The 16,239-nt window shown below is 36.6% G+C and overlaps 1 protein-coding gene across 5 annotated transcripts in view; it reads right to left on the bottom strand.

Annotated features, from left to right (window-relative positions):
• The window catches only part of PAN3 (poly(A) specific ribonuclease subunit PAN3), a 93,740-nt gene that overhangs the window by 17,452 nt on the left and 60,049 nt on the right, over positions 1 to 16,239 (bottom strand). For 3 of the 5 annotated variants that reach the window (XM_026858342.1, XM_026858351.1, XM_026858374.1), the window contains 5 exons: positions 11,886 to 12,025; positions 10,943 to 11,072; positions 7,938 to 8,002; positions 7,088 to 7,226; positions 1,098 to 4,051 (listed from right to left, as the gene is read on the bottom strand). In XM_026858342.1, the coding sequence (XP_026714143.1) occupies positions 3,911 to 4,051; positions 7,088 to 7,226; positions 7,938 to 8,002; positions 10,943 to 11,072; positions 11,886 to 12,025 (615 nt within the window). In that variant the 3' untranslated portion in view covers positions 1,098 to 3,910. Of the gene's footprint in view, positions 1 to 1,097; positions 4,052 to 7,087; positions 7,227 to 7,937; positions 8,003 to 10,942; positions 11,073 to 11,885; positions 12,026 to 16,239 lie in introns of those variants that run through there. The other 2 variants (XM_026858360.1, XM_026858366.1) reach the window with 2 other exon arrangements.

Raw genomic sequence — 16,239 nt, 5'->3', positions numbered from 1 at the left:
GGCAGGGAGAGAAAAAGCAGCCCACTGACAGACCTCCATTCAGCTGCCCCCTGTGCCCAGTTACTTCTGCAGCTAGAAGATCTGGTACAGATGAAAAGACAGCAAATACAGCTAAGGCATCCCCAGCACCGCCTGTTCTGAATCACCTGACATGAGTTAGCACCTTAGGCCTGGTAGATGCTTTCTCTTCTTGAGAACCTCCACATCCCCACCCCTCCATCCATCAGAAACTGGGGATGCTGCCTCTACAGAGATGTTTAGTCAAGTGCTCTCTGCTATACAGCATTTTATAACCTGAGGGGATCTCCAAACTCCACTGCAGATAAACTACATACAAGTGCTGGAAGGAAGCAAAGATCAAACTTTCTCTGAGGAAGCAGAACCTAGGATCACCTACTGCTGCAGTTGTGGAGCTGGTACTGCACATTACAAAGAAGGAAACTGGAGAAGACTAGGTGTGTCAATAAAGCCTACTGCAGCTTACATAATAAAATTTCCAAAACTGCAATTTAAGGGACAATGACTTCATGTCAATGCAGGGAGTACTGACAACTTCACACCTACTGTACAAACTTTCACAGTACATAAGCATGGTCAGGATTGGACAGGTATAGGAGATTTTTGAGATGATTTATAGGTAAATCATCTCACCTTTGCTGGTTAACAATACAGAAAAATAATTCTGGGAAATGAAGCTGCCGTGACTCCACAAGCAAATTCTCAGAGAAATGAATACACATTGATATTGGGCAAAAAAGCTCAGTAAGCATGAACGTAAGGGTACTTTAACAGAGTTTTCAAAATTAGGGCTTGTTGAGTAAACCTGATCCAGCAAAAGCAGATGGGACTTGACTTAGCAGTTAAGGAAATGTGTATTAGTACGATTCTAGTCAACAACATCTGTAAGTTTTAGAACATCTGATATAGTATAAGTGGCAAGCACGAAATGCACTTTGTGACTCATGATTATTTAAACTCTGCATTGCAGACAGAGTGAATACAGAAGTATGACAGAATGAAGCACAATTCCAGCACCAAAGTTGAAAAGCCCTGTACCCAACTTCAGAACTTCACATTGTCAAAATAAGGCCAGGTTATTTCTGGTATTCTTTATTAAAAATACTGCTGTACACATGAAGAATGAAAACAGGATTAAAGATGAGTAACACATATTGGGATCATGACATTAAAACTTAACATACTGGTGCTTTTTAGGGGAAGCAGTTGACACCTGAATTACTGAAACAAGGGCAAATCAAAAATACATAGGTACCCTGAACAAAATATTTACAATATAGTAAATAGAACAACAGAATTTAAAACAGGTACAAAAATTAAAATGACCAACATCAGATTATTTCAAAGGTTGTCCCTTCTGTGCTTTTAGCTGTAAAAAATAGGAAGGTCAGAATTAAATTTCCCATCTGGGAGGGCACATCCTGGTGGCTCTTTTTAAATACAGATACACAGTTCATCCTATGAATGGATCAAACTACAACTTAAGGACAACCTTCTAAATGGAATTAAAATGGGGTAGAAGGGCTCTCCCCAAAAAAACACCCAAGCTGAACTTCAGACTGTTCAAATCATTTCCAAGTACAGACCAAATGAAATAAATAGAAAACAAAGCTCAACTTTTTTTTTTTTTTTTTTAATGTATTACCTGACACCAAATATTATCTGGCTGACATTATGTATGAAAACTTATTAGCTGTCTACCTTTTTATTTTTAAACCAAGTCCTGAGGTTACTAGGGGCTGAAGCAAACTGACATTATGCAAATACACACAGGTTTGCAATTTGGACATGTCTTGCAGAGGGTGGTTTGCTGGTCTAAAAAGGATGAGAATTCAAGCCCTATTTTACCCCTGCCTTACACTTTCACAAAATATTGGTCCACAAATTAAATTTTCAAAGGTTCCCAAACCCCACAACTGAACAGATGATCCCCTTTCATTTTCAAAGAAAACAATACTGGAAAAAACCTCAGCCCGCTTATAAATTAAGCATTTCATATTTCTTCTAGAATACAAGTACTTCTTTTTTGTACAAAAGAATTACAATATGATTTGTCAAAAAACATATAAAAGACAGCTGCTCTTCCTCAAATACATGAGCTAATGATAAAAGACTGGTTCGCATGTTCACTTTTCAAAGTTCCTGTTCCTTTTATATTAAAAAGAACATTCTGGCAACTGTTATAGTTTGAATATTAAACATTATGTTCCTTTTAAAATTCATTCAATCAAATGCAACAATAATCGATTTTTAACTCAACAACTGATGCTACCTAACGTGGATTCAACCACATTTTCTAAAATGTGTAAAGCATGTCCCTAGTCTTCAAAGCTTTCGAGGTGAAGAGAGTTGCTTTTTTCTTGATGCAAGTCTCAAGGCGGAGAATCATTTTAAAGCTTATAAAAGTGGACAGAGAAATATTAAAAACTTCTCTGAAAACTACAAATATTGAGAATTATTAAAATTGATGTCAGTAACATCAGTTGCAAGTGCTTAGAGTCTGTCCTGACCTTTTGAGTTTCCACATTTTCTTCATGGTGAGCACCCAGTGCTATTAAAACATTCAGTGCTGGGAAAGGATAGATACAGTCTTCACTACCGCTTTAAGAAAGGAAATTCCTACATATTTGGCAGTCTTCAGTATCAAAGTGTAGGTGTTTAACTAGAAATCCCATGAATACCCAAGTTTGGAGACAACTGCATGTCCAAATATTAGAAAGGTAATTGAGGAGGAAAATTCCAGACTTTTGAGACTGAATTACTTCAGGAATATTCATGTGTTGAGTATTATCAAAAGTAATATTACTTTGGGCTAAGCAGTGACTGCAAAGGCACAGCAGATCATTATCCCTCCAGATTCAGGCTGTAAAACTTGAAAAGCTCTTGATGCCAGACAACTGCTGTGTTTAGTTAATCTTCTTTTAACAGTGTCTTTGTATCTGTATCCAGTGTAGCGTACCATAATAAAGCTGTGGTTCAAAGAACAGAACTTTATACAAAAATTATACTGTAAATAACCTAAAGTAATACACTCCTGAAACTTCAGGCATTTAAACAATTTCTTTAAAAAAAAACTATTAAAAAAATTGCATAAATGTAAATGCTTCTGACTAGCAGGAAAACGTACAAACAGTTTTTAAAAGGCGCTGGTTGTGTTTAGAGCAAGTTTGATATGCTCCTTAAATTATAGATGTTTCCCATTACACTATTTTCGTCACTTCGCTTAGACAAAGTTTAAATCAAATGACAGGGGACTTTCTTTCCTTTTCGTCAATTCAACAATACTTCACTTGACTGGTTTTAAAAAGTTTCGTCTTCTCACATTTCTTTGAGCTAACAGTGGGTGGCATACAGAGCTTGCATACAACACACTTTTACAGAGGTTACAAACTAAACGGTCATTAATAGAACACAATTTCTATTAAATTATTTACCTGGTCCTTTATGCTATTCTGGGTGCAAATAATATCAAAAATGAATAAATTTTGCTATATCCTCAGTGACAAAAATGTATCCCAGAAATGTCCTTGCAAAGAGTTTCCCTTAAGTATACAATGTGGCAAAACTTCAGAGATCAGAAAAGTCTTAAAAAAATTAAAATTAGTGCATATACAAGTGGAAAAAATAAAAGCAGGAACATCATGCACCTGATGTGTTCCTTAATCTAAAATAAATTCTTCACAGATAAAGCCTCCAATGGCAGCCTTAGCTCTAGGATAAGTGAAACATTCTTCCCTTCAAGTAACAGTGTACCTGACTGAAGTGCAAGCAGCTTTGCTCATCTCCTGTTTGTTTCCCAAATGTGAAATGAGATGACAACAACAATTCAGCTGTAGTGCAATTTGCTATTGGTTAAGTTCCTCAGCAATGTCCTGCATGCTTTCAGCAAATACTACAACTGACCATTTGCGGCTGCAATCAGTTCTTGAAAAGTATTTTCAAAGCAGCGTTTTAAATCGCTGTAAGTTACCACAAGTACACTCTTCTCATCTCTGGAAATGAGGCTTATTTTTTCTGGCACACCAGCATCTAACTGTAACAAGAATGCAAAAGATAAAATAAAAGAAGTGTGAAAGAAATGGCAAAACATTTCCCCAATAACAAAGCAATCAATTTCTTGGCAAGTACATTGTGGTGGTGCAGTCCAAATCTGCTGATGCCACAGAAAGGAAGGATCTGAATCGCACCACAACAAGGTACTTGCCAAGAAATCGAGACATTTTGGTCTTAACCTGATGGACACTGCAGACCTTTGGACTAGGTTACACCATTGTTTTCTTCCCTTTCCATAAAGCTAATAATCCTGCAATGCTATCTTCCCCTGGGTAGAAAGCCTAGCAAAATTTCCATATAGCTCCTGATGAACAAAACCATGTTTGACATTACATTTGCACATAAAATCCACAAGCCTCCATGTAGGGTAGGTAAATGACTTCTTGCCCACTTTAAAATAAAATTATGGATGGATCAGCCCCAGGTAGTCTGAAAACCTGTACAAACCCAAACCTCAAGTTTTTGGCAGTACTGGAAACAAATTAGTTCCTAAGCTGTATCATGCATTTCAGGCCTTACTCAAAAAAAAAAAAAAAAAAATTACCTAGTTATAATCCAAGCACAGAGAGATTATTTAGGGTTAAAGATTAAAGTTTGTTCCACATTTGTTTTCATGCTTTGTTCAAACTTCTCAAATTAAATATTAAAACACTTTATGTTACACTATGTACTTTAGAGATGTACCACTAAATCCCAATTTGGAACAGAGGAATATTCTACTTTAAATGCTGAAGTCCCTTCCAACACTGTATCTTGTGTTCTCCTCCCTTTGCATGAAATGTTCATCAAGGGAGATTTGTCAGACTCTCTTATAATGCAAAACTTTTGTAGGTCTGTTTTAGTCGATACAGTGGTATTTCCAAATACTTGACACTATAAAATTTCTTGTTCCAATACAGAAGGTGGGGCAGAGACAAGTGGAATATGACACTATTAAGACAATCTTTGGAAATACAACCCCTGCAGGATTAAATGTGTTACAATGTTGTACTGAACAGAAGAACAATTAAATTTGTCACTGAGACTAGCTGCTATCATTTGACACTAAGACTAGCTGCTGTCTGGAGCAACACAGCAAGATAGAAATTTCTTGTATTTGTCTTCTAAAATAATGTTCTGAGTCTAACCTTAAAAGCTGGAACCTCCCCAGTTTAGAGTTCCTGCTTTGTGAATAGCTTCTGAAGGACAAAAGCAAGCCAATTAGCTTTTAATTCTTGTAGAATAGGATAAAACCATCAGTCTCTTCCAACACCCATTACAAAATATGATCACAATTAAGTTCTTTGTGAAATATTGTCTACTGTTCCCATTAGCATCATAGAAGAAATTAGTGAATTACCTTAATGAATGTAGGTTATGGAAGATCTGTATTAATAAAGCCACACAGCTAACTATAAACATCAATATTTATAACTTACTTTCTCTCCTCCTGTGGAGGCACAAATTAGTATCTCAGCTGAAAAGATCCCCAAAAATGTAAACAATAGAGTAATTTTCATTCAAAATGAATGTTTTAGGAATGTAGCAGGAAAGCCCAAATAATCACTTCTACTAGTACACACTGCAGTTTCAGAAGTGTTTTTCAAAGTGTGTTTCCGAAGCAGAATTCTGTAAGCCTTATATTTTTTGTGTGCTGAGCCCACAACCACAGAAGAGAAGAGCCTCTGTTTAAAAAGGTAAGCCATGAACATTTATAGAACAAGGCATTCTTTGACATCTCTTACCTGACCTACGAATTCAGGACTGTCCCCTCTTGCTACAGTACTGTACAGGTCACTGCTTTCAAATCATGATGGCATTTCAATGCCTATTTGAATATCAACATGCTTTCTTTTTGATTTAGCCTCAATCCCTTTAATGTCCTTTTTAAAGTGATTTCAGACACCAACCAGAAAGATAAAAAGGAGGTTAAAGAAATGCACAGCAGTAGTCTAATAGGAGAATAAAAGGCCTGACAATTTAGAAAAAAGATTTAACTGTAGTTAAGTCAGTTGTTACATGTCAAAGGATCTGAATATATTCAGTTTTTTCTGGAAGAGAGAGTTGGCTATCCTAATCCTAGAAAAGAAAATACTAGCCACTGAAACTGTATATTGTCAGTATCTGCATAACCATGCTTTATGGAGTGAGTGGAATGACCAAGCAGCTAAAAAAAAAAAAAAAAAAAAAAAAAAAGAAGTTGCAGCATCTTAGTCTCCTATGAATTACTGAAGTTTGGCAAAACAATGTAAAGTCAGTTGAAAGCTGATCTACCAGTAAAAAAAAATTATCAGCTCACGTACTTTTTAAATTTATGGAGCAAGACCAGTTCTACAACTACTGAAGATCTTGTGGTCTCTCACCCATCTCCCACTATTAATCATGAGAGTGCTCAGCTAAAATTTTGCTAGTGGTGCAGCTTTGGGAAAACTCCAAATAGTGCTGCTAAATCAACCTTGGAAAATGAAGGGCTGGAGAGGCTAATGAAGTTATCAGAAGCAGTCTTAACATTTTAAGTCACAGAAATTTTCCAGCACTGTCCTAGATGGTAAGGCTTTACACAAATTTCTACTGCAGTTTCCCCTCCCGTTTCCTACTCTGGTCAGCACAGTTTAGGAATGGATTCTCTTGCCTTATGACCATCCTCTGTGTTAACTATATCAGCAGAAACCTGCCCCAGTTAAAGGGGTTTTATGGATCCCTTATGCTGTGTTGAAAGACCAGAGTAGCATAAAGGGACCAGCAGTGCTTATCCACAGTATCCAATGCATTCTAGGATGAAAAGTTAATACTGTATCTCATGCTATATTACTGAATTCCAAGTTTTAATATTAATATACTAAGTTTATTTAAAATATCCATAGATGTTTGAATATTAGCTTAGTGAATACATTGTTTTCATCCAAAATGGGGAAAATAACGATCAGTTAAATCAACAGAATTAACCTGCCAATGCCAACTTGCTTTAAAGTAGAATACTATTTTAAGGAAACTTAACCCAAACAAATTTTTAAAAGCTAACCCAAGTACAGTGTACCTTGTTAAGACATGAGATAATGTGACTGAGGTCAATCCAAGGAGTACCCGCTTCTGTCACCTGATGAAAAAGGTGATCTCGAAAGAGCTTTAGTAAATACCTGTCTCCAGTTTCTGACCACGTTGGGTCCTTCTGAAACCTGGTGCAAAACAAAGGCTGATATTAAAACTCAGAAAATTAAGAAAAATCAAAACTCACAGATGTACATGACTCTTCAATCTAAACTGAGTAATCTTACTGCTCTGCTAAGATATCTGTTATAATTTGCAATTAAATTACAGTCTTCCCCCCTGCCACAAACAAAAGATAATGTATTCAAAGTTTCTCAGCTGCTGACATACCCAAAACTAATGCCTAACAAGGACCACAGAAAAGTAATGGAAGAAAGCAAGAGTTATCTTCAAGTTTGACATGTAAATGTTAGAAAACAGCATTACAAACACAAGTCTGTTCACTAGGATGGAAAACAGACCATGAACACTTCATTTTTATGTAGTAGTTGATAAAAAACAAGCTGAAAATTAACTAGCTTAAAACCAATATCTACACCATTTGCTACAGTTAAATCAAGCTATGGATTTCCTCAAAAACTACTGTCACTCAAGAGACTGCTAAGAGAAACCATATTAAAAAAAAAAAAATCAACTTTGGCATATCTACTTGTAGCCTTCTCTTTTACTTAAAATTTTGGTCAAAGTTTCTTATCTTACTTTTCTCAAGGCTTCTTAAATACTCATTTCTTCAGGGACAAATATGGGGAAAATGTTTAGCTTAAATCTATCAGGAAAGGAACCTTGCATTGAAAACTGGGATCTGTAAACTCTACACCATGAAAACAAGTATTTCTTACTCTGGCCTCTCATTGATTGTTCCCAATTTTGCTAGAAGCCTAAACAACCTTCCATTTTGCACCTCCTAGAAAACAAGAAAGATCTTATTAAAGTTTCCGAAACATAAAATTAAGACACTGATTTGCAAAAGATATGTAGTAACAACGTCAATGAAGCACTATGAATTACAATAACTTATTTATTCAAAAACAGAGGGTATAATTTTTTCAGGAAGAGATCGAATGCATTATGTTGGATATCAGTAGCCCAATGCTTATTTTAGCATTTCATATTCAAATTATAATCTGGAAATTTAACAACTAACCACACCTTTCTGCCCCAGCAGGAACTGGATCAGGCAATCTATTTCTTTGGGGAAACAAGTCTAGTCTCTTGCCAGCTTATACTTACAGGTATGCTAAAATATAGTAAGTTAAACAAAAAGAATATGTTAATATATATACACACAGTTATCAAGACCTGTAAAAGTATATAGTATAATACTTTATTTCAGGTTAAGATGAGAAGGAACATAATCTACCAGATTTTTTTCTCAGAAATGCTTTGTAGGCCATTATTAGTAAATATTTAGCAATATCAGACTAGCATTCAAATGACAATTGATTACAAATACAATTTTGAATTTTTTTTTTTTAAAAAAGCTAGAATTTAAGTTTTAAAACAGTATCCATTCCAAGTCCCATCAACAACAGAGATAAAGCAATGAGAACAAACTGACACAAAAGACAGAACAATAGAATCATAAATGCTTAGAATAGATGCAACTAAAAAATTGATTTAATACATTTTTCCTCATCGCTTAGGATATAATAGAGTTACATCCTAGCTTGCATTACACTATTGATGAATCTTTTAAGTAAAAGCCGCTCAAAGCTGGGAGGAGAAAGATTCTCTTGTGATATTATTCATATTCTCCAACGGCCCAGCTCTCCAACATTATTCATGCTAAGCTGCATCTCATTCCATGCATGATCATATTGATTTCAAATGAATCCTGTCTGGAGTAGATTACTGCGCACAGCTGTATAAATAAAGTAGGTCAAGGTGATAATAGCTTGACCTCAGACAACTCATCGCTTGCAAGACTTCTATTACCAGTCTCAAAAACACACAGCAGAACAGCTCATACCACAACAGTAGCTACACTTAGAGACTGACAGGGAAGACTTACCTTGTCCAGCTAGCAGAGGCCTATACAACCTCCAAATAATTTTTTGGTATGTGGCCAAATACACAAAAGCCAAAACCACATCTGTGTGAATGTCACTGCCTTGAAGATTCCCAGTGAATGGTGACACAGCTGAGCAACAACACTGGCACTAAGTCTCCAGGTGGCCTCTCTGCAGGCTTGGTAGCCTGTAAGGTAGGGAGCTTGTCTACAGAGTGGATTAAAGGACTTGAAAAAATGAGGCTTTGAATGCTGTGACAAATAGATGATGGGAATACTAAGGTGAGTAAGAAAAGGGATAGCATAATGGGGTCGCTGCTCTGTGAAACATGAATGTTACGGGAGTAACAATATATACATGGCTTCAAGAAAACAAAGTTATTAACTACATACAAACCACTTCAGCATCAGAAGCCCCTAAGCTACAGATGACTGCATGCTTGGAGAATACAGGGAAAAATATCATATGCTAGTCTTGTTCTAATACTCTCCCCTAAGCATCTGCTTTGGGGCAACAATGAAGAGAGGTACTAAGCTAGACTTAAGGGATACTGTAGCTCTGATGTTACTGAGGATGTGGTAGTACAAACAAAACATAGTATGATAGCTAATTAGCAACTGCTATTTATCACTGCCAGTTAGACAGCTATTGCCAAACTGGGGGCTATACAGCAACTTGGACTTGTAGTAGCTCTGCTCACCTGCCAGTGATAAGCAACTGCTACAAACAACTTGACTGAAGACTGCTTAAATACTGATTACAGGACAATCTCCACCTTTGTTATGGGAAAAGGTCCACCTGCCCAATTTTGGGCAGGCACATTCAGCCAACGAGAAATGACCTTAAACTTCTTCAGACCAGGAGTAGTGGTTGACTTGGATGGAGTGGGCACCAATAATCTAGAGCTCTGCATCCAAAGTAGATGCCACCTTGCTCTCCTACAGCTCTTTGCTTCTGACAGATTTCAGTATCTTTCACTAAGGAGGGAAAAACTGTTATCCAATAAGCCAATAGTGGAGAAATTAAGAGAACCAGTCCATCAGAATCCCAAACACTGGTCTACTGCCTCTTAAAAAAAAAAATCCTCAATGAGGCATATAATGGAAAGGAGCCACCAGACTTGATTAAATCCTTCAAAGCTTAATACCCTATCTGACATGCATCTTCACTGTCATGAAAGCCTTCTGTAATGTATCTCTCTTGTTAGAAAATCCTGTTATCAGTGGCTTCTGATGAGCAGACACCTTTTCCTGTTGACAAATACACAATAACATGGGACAAAGTACACATTTTTCCTTTGTAGCTAGCACTTGATACCTTGACAGACTAACCAGACCCCCACAGCAAGAGATTTACACTTCAGGAAAACTGAGGATGGCAGCCATTACCTCCATGACCTAGTATTCATTTGGAAAGGAAAACATGAAAGTACAGGGATACTGAAATCCAAATCTATCCAAGAATTTAAAAGCAACACTTGTTGCTGTATAATCCCTAGCACAGACTACATGACATACTATGCGATGACATACATGGCCTTACTTACTCCAAACATTACTTTTTAAACCATTCTATAAAGAACATCTTTTCCCCAAGACTGCTGGTTGGACACAGCGATGTTACTTCTGTTAAAGCTCATCTGAGGACATCCTAAAACTAGTGTGCCTCGGAGCTTTTGGACTTTCAATACCTTGAGCTCAGAATTCTCAAGTCTGCAGGCAGATTACTTAGGTTGCTAAACAAAAGGAAAAAAACAGTAGAAACATTCCCTTTTAAAGGACAGCTGTAGGAAAACTGACTATAGATCTTCCTCTAGGAATTACTAAATTATTTACCTTTGCAAGGTCTTCCTCTATAACATCATTTCGCATCTGAGCAGCATCCAACTGAGTATAGAATCGTGCACCAATCATAGGCATGATATCATTTACACTGCGAAGCCTGTTTTGGTCGGTCAGCAAATACCTGCCAAAATATCCCCACCCCCAAAAAGATTACTTAAGCATGCTGCAAATGCCAGAGAGATCATCCTATTATGATTTCGTAACTGTTTGATGATGATGTCTATTTAATACACAAAGTTGACAATTGCAGTGTTTCGTAAAAAATACATTAACAGAGAAAACGTGTGTTAACTTACATGTATACATCCAATCATTTATACAAGATAGGAGTGTACTTTCATGGAACTGCATAGTTCACTCAAACAGCAAGAACATACTCAAAAACAGAGAAGACATGAATATTCAGATTGTAATGCAATTTTTTGCCAAATGAGGGGGCACACAGGTATTTCTATGTTTCCCTCTTAGGCTGCAAGAGGAGAAAGTCTGACTATACCAAAGAACATCACAAAATAATAAGCAGCCAAGAAAAATGAGCACTCAACCCTTTGGTCAAAAAGACAATGTGCCTATTTCTCAATACCTTCTAAAAGTCTAAGATAAGACTAGCATAATGCTATGGTAGATAATAGGCAATGAAGCCCAGTACTGAAGACAACTTAAAATGCTTGTTTTGTTTAAGCATCTAATTCTTATTAAGAGCTTTAACAGCACTTAATAAAGAAAGGACATTGATTTTATTGGATACACAACAAAAAATACATATACAAATTTTAAATTATAATGTTTAACGATGCATTGACTGCGCAGACAACTCAATGACAGTAGTTATATCTGTAGTCTTACTTGCATCTAAAAATACCATTTGACATTTTCATTTGTAGGTTTTAAAAAAGTAGTAATTTCCTTCAAAAGATTTATTAGGCAAACTTACAAAATCAGATTCTTCAGATCAGAGGAATAGTTGATTGTCACCAGTTCCATTGCTTTCTGCAAATTCTCTCTCTGAATTCCTGATAAAGAATTGCAAGCCAAAGCCAACACAACTTTCCCCAGGGAGATCAGATCTGCTTGCTAACAGAGAAAATACACACAGATAAAATTTTTAGTAAAAATAAATTATTACTTATGGTACTAGATGTTGTAAAGAGACAGTTCTATAACCTTAGAAGAATCTCAGCAACTAAAATAAGTGCTATTCAAATCACAGTTCAACATGACTGTCCAAGTAACTGTAGGTAAAAATGTACAGAGGAAAATCTGTCCTGATACCTAGCAATGTCTAGGTACTATATGTATCTTTGAATGCTGAAGGATAGTACCAGAGAGAACTCTTGTGTAGTGAGCAGAAGCTCTGCAAACAGGTTCTCCTAATCATACATCTGCTTGCTCCTGACAAGTCAAGGAGTTAGTGGCAAATAGAGCAAGTCTTCTCAGTACGATATGCAGGAACACTGATGGAAGGATTATTTGTTAACACAAACAGGATTTGCTGGACTCGTGTCTTTTCACACCATCCATCCAGTGTGAATTCCACCCTGAAATCCACACTGGATTCCAGCAAATTATGTTTCTATTTTAACAGAACTCAAAGATTTTAATCTCTGATGGCCAGTGTGAAAAGATATGAACTGCCCAAAATAACTAGACATGAACATGCCTGTATGGCTGACAAACTGAACAGCAGCACATTTTATAAAGAAATCCTTAAGTGTTACTAAACACTTTCCTTAAAAGTAGAACTGCTCTTAAAAGATGAATGCTGCCTACAGGCTGCTTTGCCACAATAGAAAATTCTGCCAGTTTTAATAGACAGCCACCAAAAATTATTTAGAAAACATATACCATATTTTAAAGCCTACCCCTAAAAACAGAAGCCTAATTTAGTAGCAGACAATGGTATTTATGGCAAGGCTTTTAGCTGCACATAACTTGACCAAGCTTGAAACACCTGCAGCTTTCCATGCTGGATGCCCGCTTCAGGCTGGATTTAAAGAGTCGCTAGAAATACAAATTTAGTATTTTCCTGAGGTTTTTTTTTTGTGAGAAAGTAAGATATTTAAAAAAAAAAAAAACGAAAGTGAAAGCTACTGAGAATGTCAGCTCCATAGCCTAGAGCAAGGAAATGCTGGTTAGCAGAGAACACAGTCACACAAGGAATACACCTTCTGTCATTTGTGTAAGAAAGGCTGAAAATTTGGCAGCACTGCAACATTAGAAGTTAGGTTTAGAATTTGGCAGCTTTAGAAGTGTTGTGGTGGTGAATGCACCACAGCCCCTCTCAGCTTATCCACCCAGAGAGGTAACCATGTTTGCTGCCTCTGGCCACAGCAGCTGAGCAGAGCTTTCCCTGCAGCCACATCTCCCAGGTGTTCAGGGACAGAGTAAAGAAAACCTTTCCAGGTCTCCCCACTGTTTCCATATCAAATATGACTAAGCAAAACAATTTAAACATGGATATGCAACATGGCAGAAGTTAGAAAGCATAGTACTCTTGTAGCTAATGAAGACAGAAACAGGATGTAGAAAATGAGACAGAAATGAGAAGGACAAAGTGGTGGAGAAAGAGATGGATGGGCATTTGCTAGACTGTTTCCTAAGGAATCAGGAAGGAAGTTCTGAGCATTCTTTTTACTTTGGTAGAGAGAAATGAACCAGAGCAACAAACCCCATTTTGGTGGGAATACACCTGCTCCCACTAGCAAGCAGTCAATTTGAGCAGCAGAGGACACTGCTAGAGTACTAAACAGAGGAATCTTGCTGATGCAGTAGCTCTACACAGACATATGTCAACTGGCACAATGGAATTTTTATTATTACTTTTTTCTCTAAAAGACTTAAAAGAAATAGGTAAGTATTTGTATTAACCACAACCTTTCTTCTTTCTGCAGTCTCCTACTTCACACTTAGCATCTTTCAACTTTTAGTAATTTATAAGGATGTATTCCATATACATTCTCTATCCTCACCTAGCCCTGACACACTGAAAATATACAACTTCAGGAAAGACCCTATGAAAACTTCCTTTACATAGGTGTTTTTATAATACAGATTGCATTAGATTTTAAAATGGTTGATAGGGTCTTACATTAACATCAGCCAGGAAATTCTAAATCCAGGTCTTTGGTTTTTTGAGTGTTTGACTTGCAAACTTAATTTTTGTTTGTTTTGTGAATTACATCTAATAGAAAAACTGGCAGTGACGATACAATACATCAGTGCAGCCTCAAACACACACGTTTCAAATTATGCTTAACTTGCTTTAGTCTCAAAAGCCGCTTGAATTCACCTCTCTAATTTTAGGAACTTAACCATCAAGCAATTCAGTTAAGAGTCTGATCAATTTAAGATATTTATAATTCTGCAAGACAATTCAGATTTTGACCAAGCTAAATTGCTCTCTGGAGGTACCTCACTATTCACTGACAGCTGAAACCCTGAAAGAAACTCTTATTAAAATGCCCAGTGTTTGAAGTTTTACAAGTGCACAAAGACAGGCAGTAATTTTCCTGTGTGATAGGGGAATCGGAATATCTTGAGTTGGAAGAGACCCATAGAGATCAGGATTTATGGAAGTCAGATTCCTATTTTAGAAGGGATAGAACTACCATCCACTGACCAGCTCTATTCATGCAGACAGGCTATACAACTTTCCAGAAGCTGGAGTACACCATCCTTTCTATAAGGAAGCAATATACGTATGCCTATTAAGTCCTAACCTCCCCTCTGAAAATACCAAAAGATTCAGCTCTTCCTGCTTCTAGGCAGAGAAAGGTTAAAGGAGGCACACAAGAACTACTAAGACCTCCTTGGAGCAGGGACACCAGAAGTACATGCTGTATTCCTGTACTAGCCTTGCTAGTACAAGGTACAGACCAACATTAGGTACAATCATTGCCCTGTTTATACTCCGTATTGTGCTTTGCACATATCTATGGATCACACTAGTTCCTTCTGCCACAGGCCTGGCGAAGACTTTTGCTGTAGTAACTATCAACAGTGACTATTAAGTTGATTCTCAACTTAAAGGAAAAGTTTTACACCTTTTAAGTACAAGCTGCCTTTTGTTCAAAAGTGTACCTTGAATGCAACTAATGACCATTTAATTAGCAATTCAATTCATAACTGTAACCTGTACCAACCTATCTTTTCATCTCCTGAAAGCCTTGCTAGTAAAGATTGTATCACCATCTAGTTCATCAATAGAAATATTAATTAGCATTAGACTAAAAACCAGCCCCTAGGAGAAACTCAGAAATAGTCCATTCATTTGATAACTGGGAGACATTAATTTCAAGTGTCAGTGAGCAATTTAAAAATTAAGTACCCTTTCCCTTCTGTGTAACTTTTTTTTTAATATTAAAAAGGTATAATGTACTATGCCAAATGCCCTAGAGATACCTCAGCATTTTATACACTTGGCTTTATCAGCCAGACATGTCAGCTAGTCAAAAATAAGATTTATTTGACAAGATCCATTTTCCATAAACTCTTTGAAACTGACATTGCTTTTTTGTTTATCCTGTTCTACTGCTTTGCTTGGATCAATATCAGCTCATCCACTCTGTAGATCTGTGGATTCACTTATCCTTTAAAGTTCTGAAGTTGCCCTTAGAAGTCCCTCCAAGTTTCTAGGGGTTTTTTTATTTATTTTTTTTTAAAGTCAACATTAATACTTCAGATGCCTCTTCAGCTAGTTTCTTTAAATTTGGGGAGGTGCATGTGAAAGTTATTTTTGTTTGCTAAATTAAAAAATATTTACTTTGAGCAAATGTAACCTTACAGTCCTTGCAAAATCAATAAAACATGTTTTTTCTTCATTTCATATGGAGAGAACTTACTTTCATTTTATTCCAAATACAGAAATATTTATTAAAATTTTTTACTGTTTCCTACATCACCATTTACAATTTTCCCCTGGGTATCTCGTGACTGACACAAGACATAAGAATTGGGGAGTGGGAAGTGATGTACTGGAATTTATACAGGTTTAACACCTTGTTTTTAATGCAAATGGCGTTTTGGCTTCCCTTATTGTTGCCTTTTTTTAACTCTTAAATGATCATATAAATTAATGTGTTTAACACAGACTCTAAAGAACAATCGCATTCTTTTTATATAGCCCCTCACTGTTCTGGCCAAACTCTTTCCTATCTGTATTAACAATGGGAAATAGCCAGAAAGTGACAAATGCTAACAAAAATACCTTCCTCCATTGAAGACAGCAACAAGGAAATGCATATTAGCTGGGCCGTAAACCAAGAGATAACCTACATTTTTAACAGTCA

This window comes from Athene cunicularia (assembly GCF_003259725.1).
Source record: "Athene cunicularia isolate RWA chromosome 1 unlocalized genomic scaffold, athCun1 chr1_part1, whole genome shotgun sequence".
Taxonomy (NCBI): domain Eukaryota; kingdom Metazoa; phylum Chordata; class Aves; order Strigiformes; family Strigidae; genus Athene; species Athene cunicularia.
Note: the sequence above shows the minus strand (reverse complement) of the source record. Positions and strands in the feature narration are given on the sequence as shown.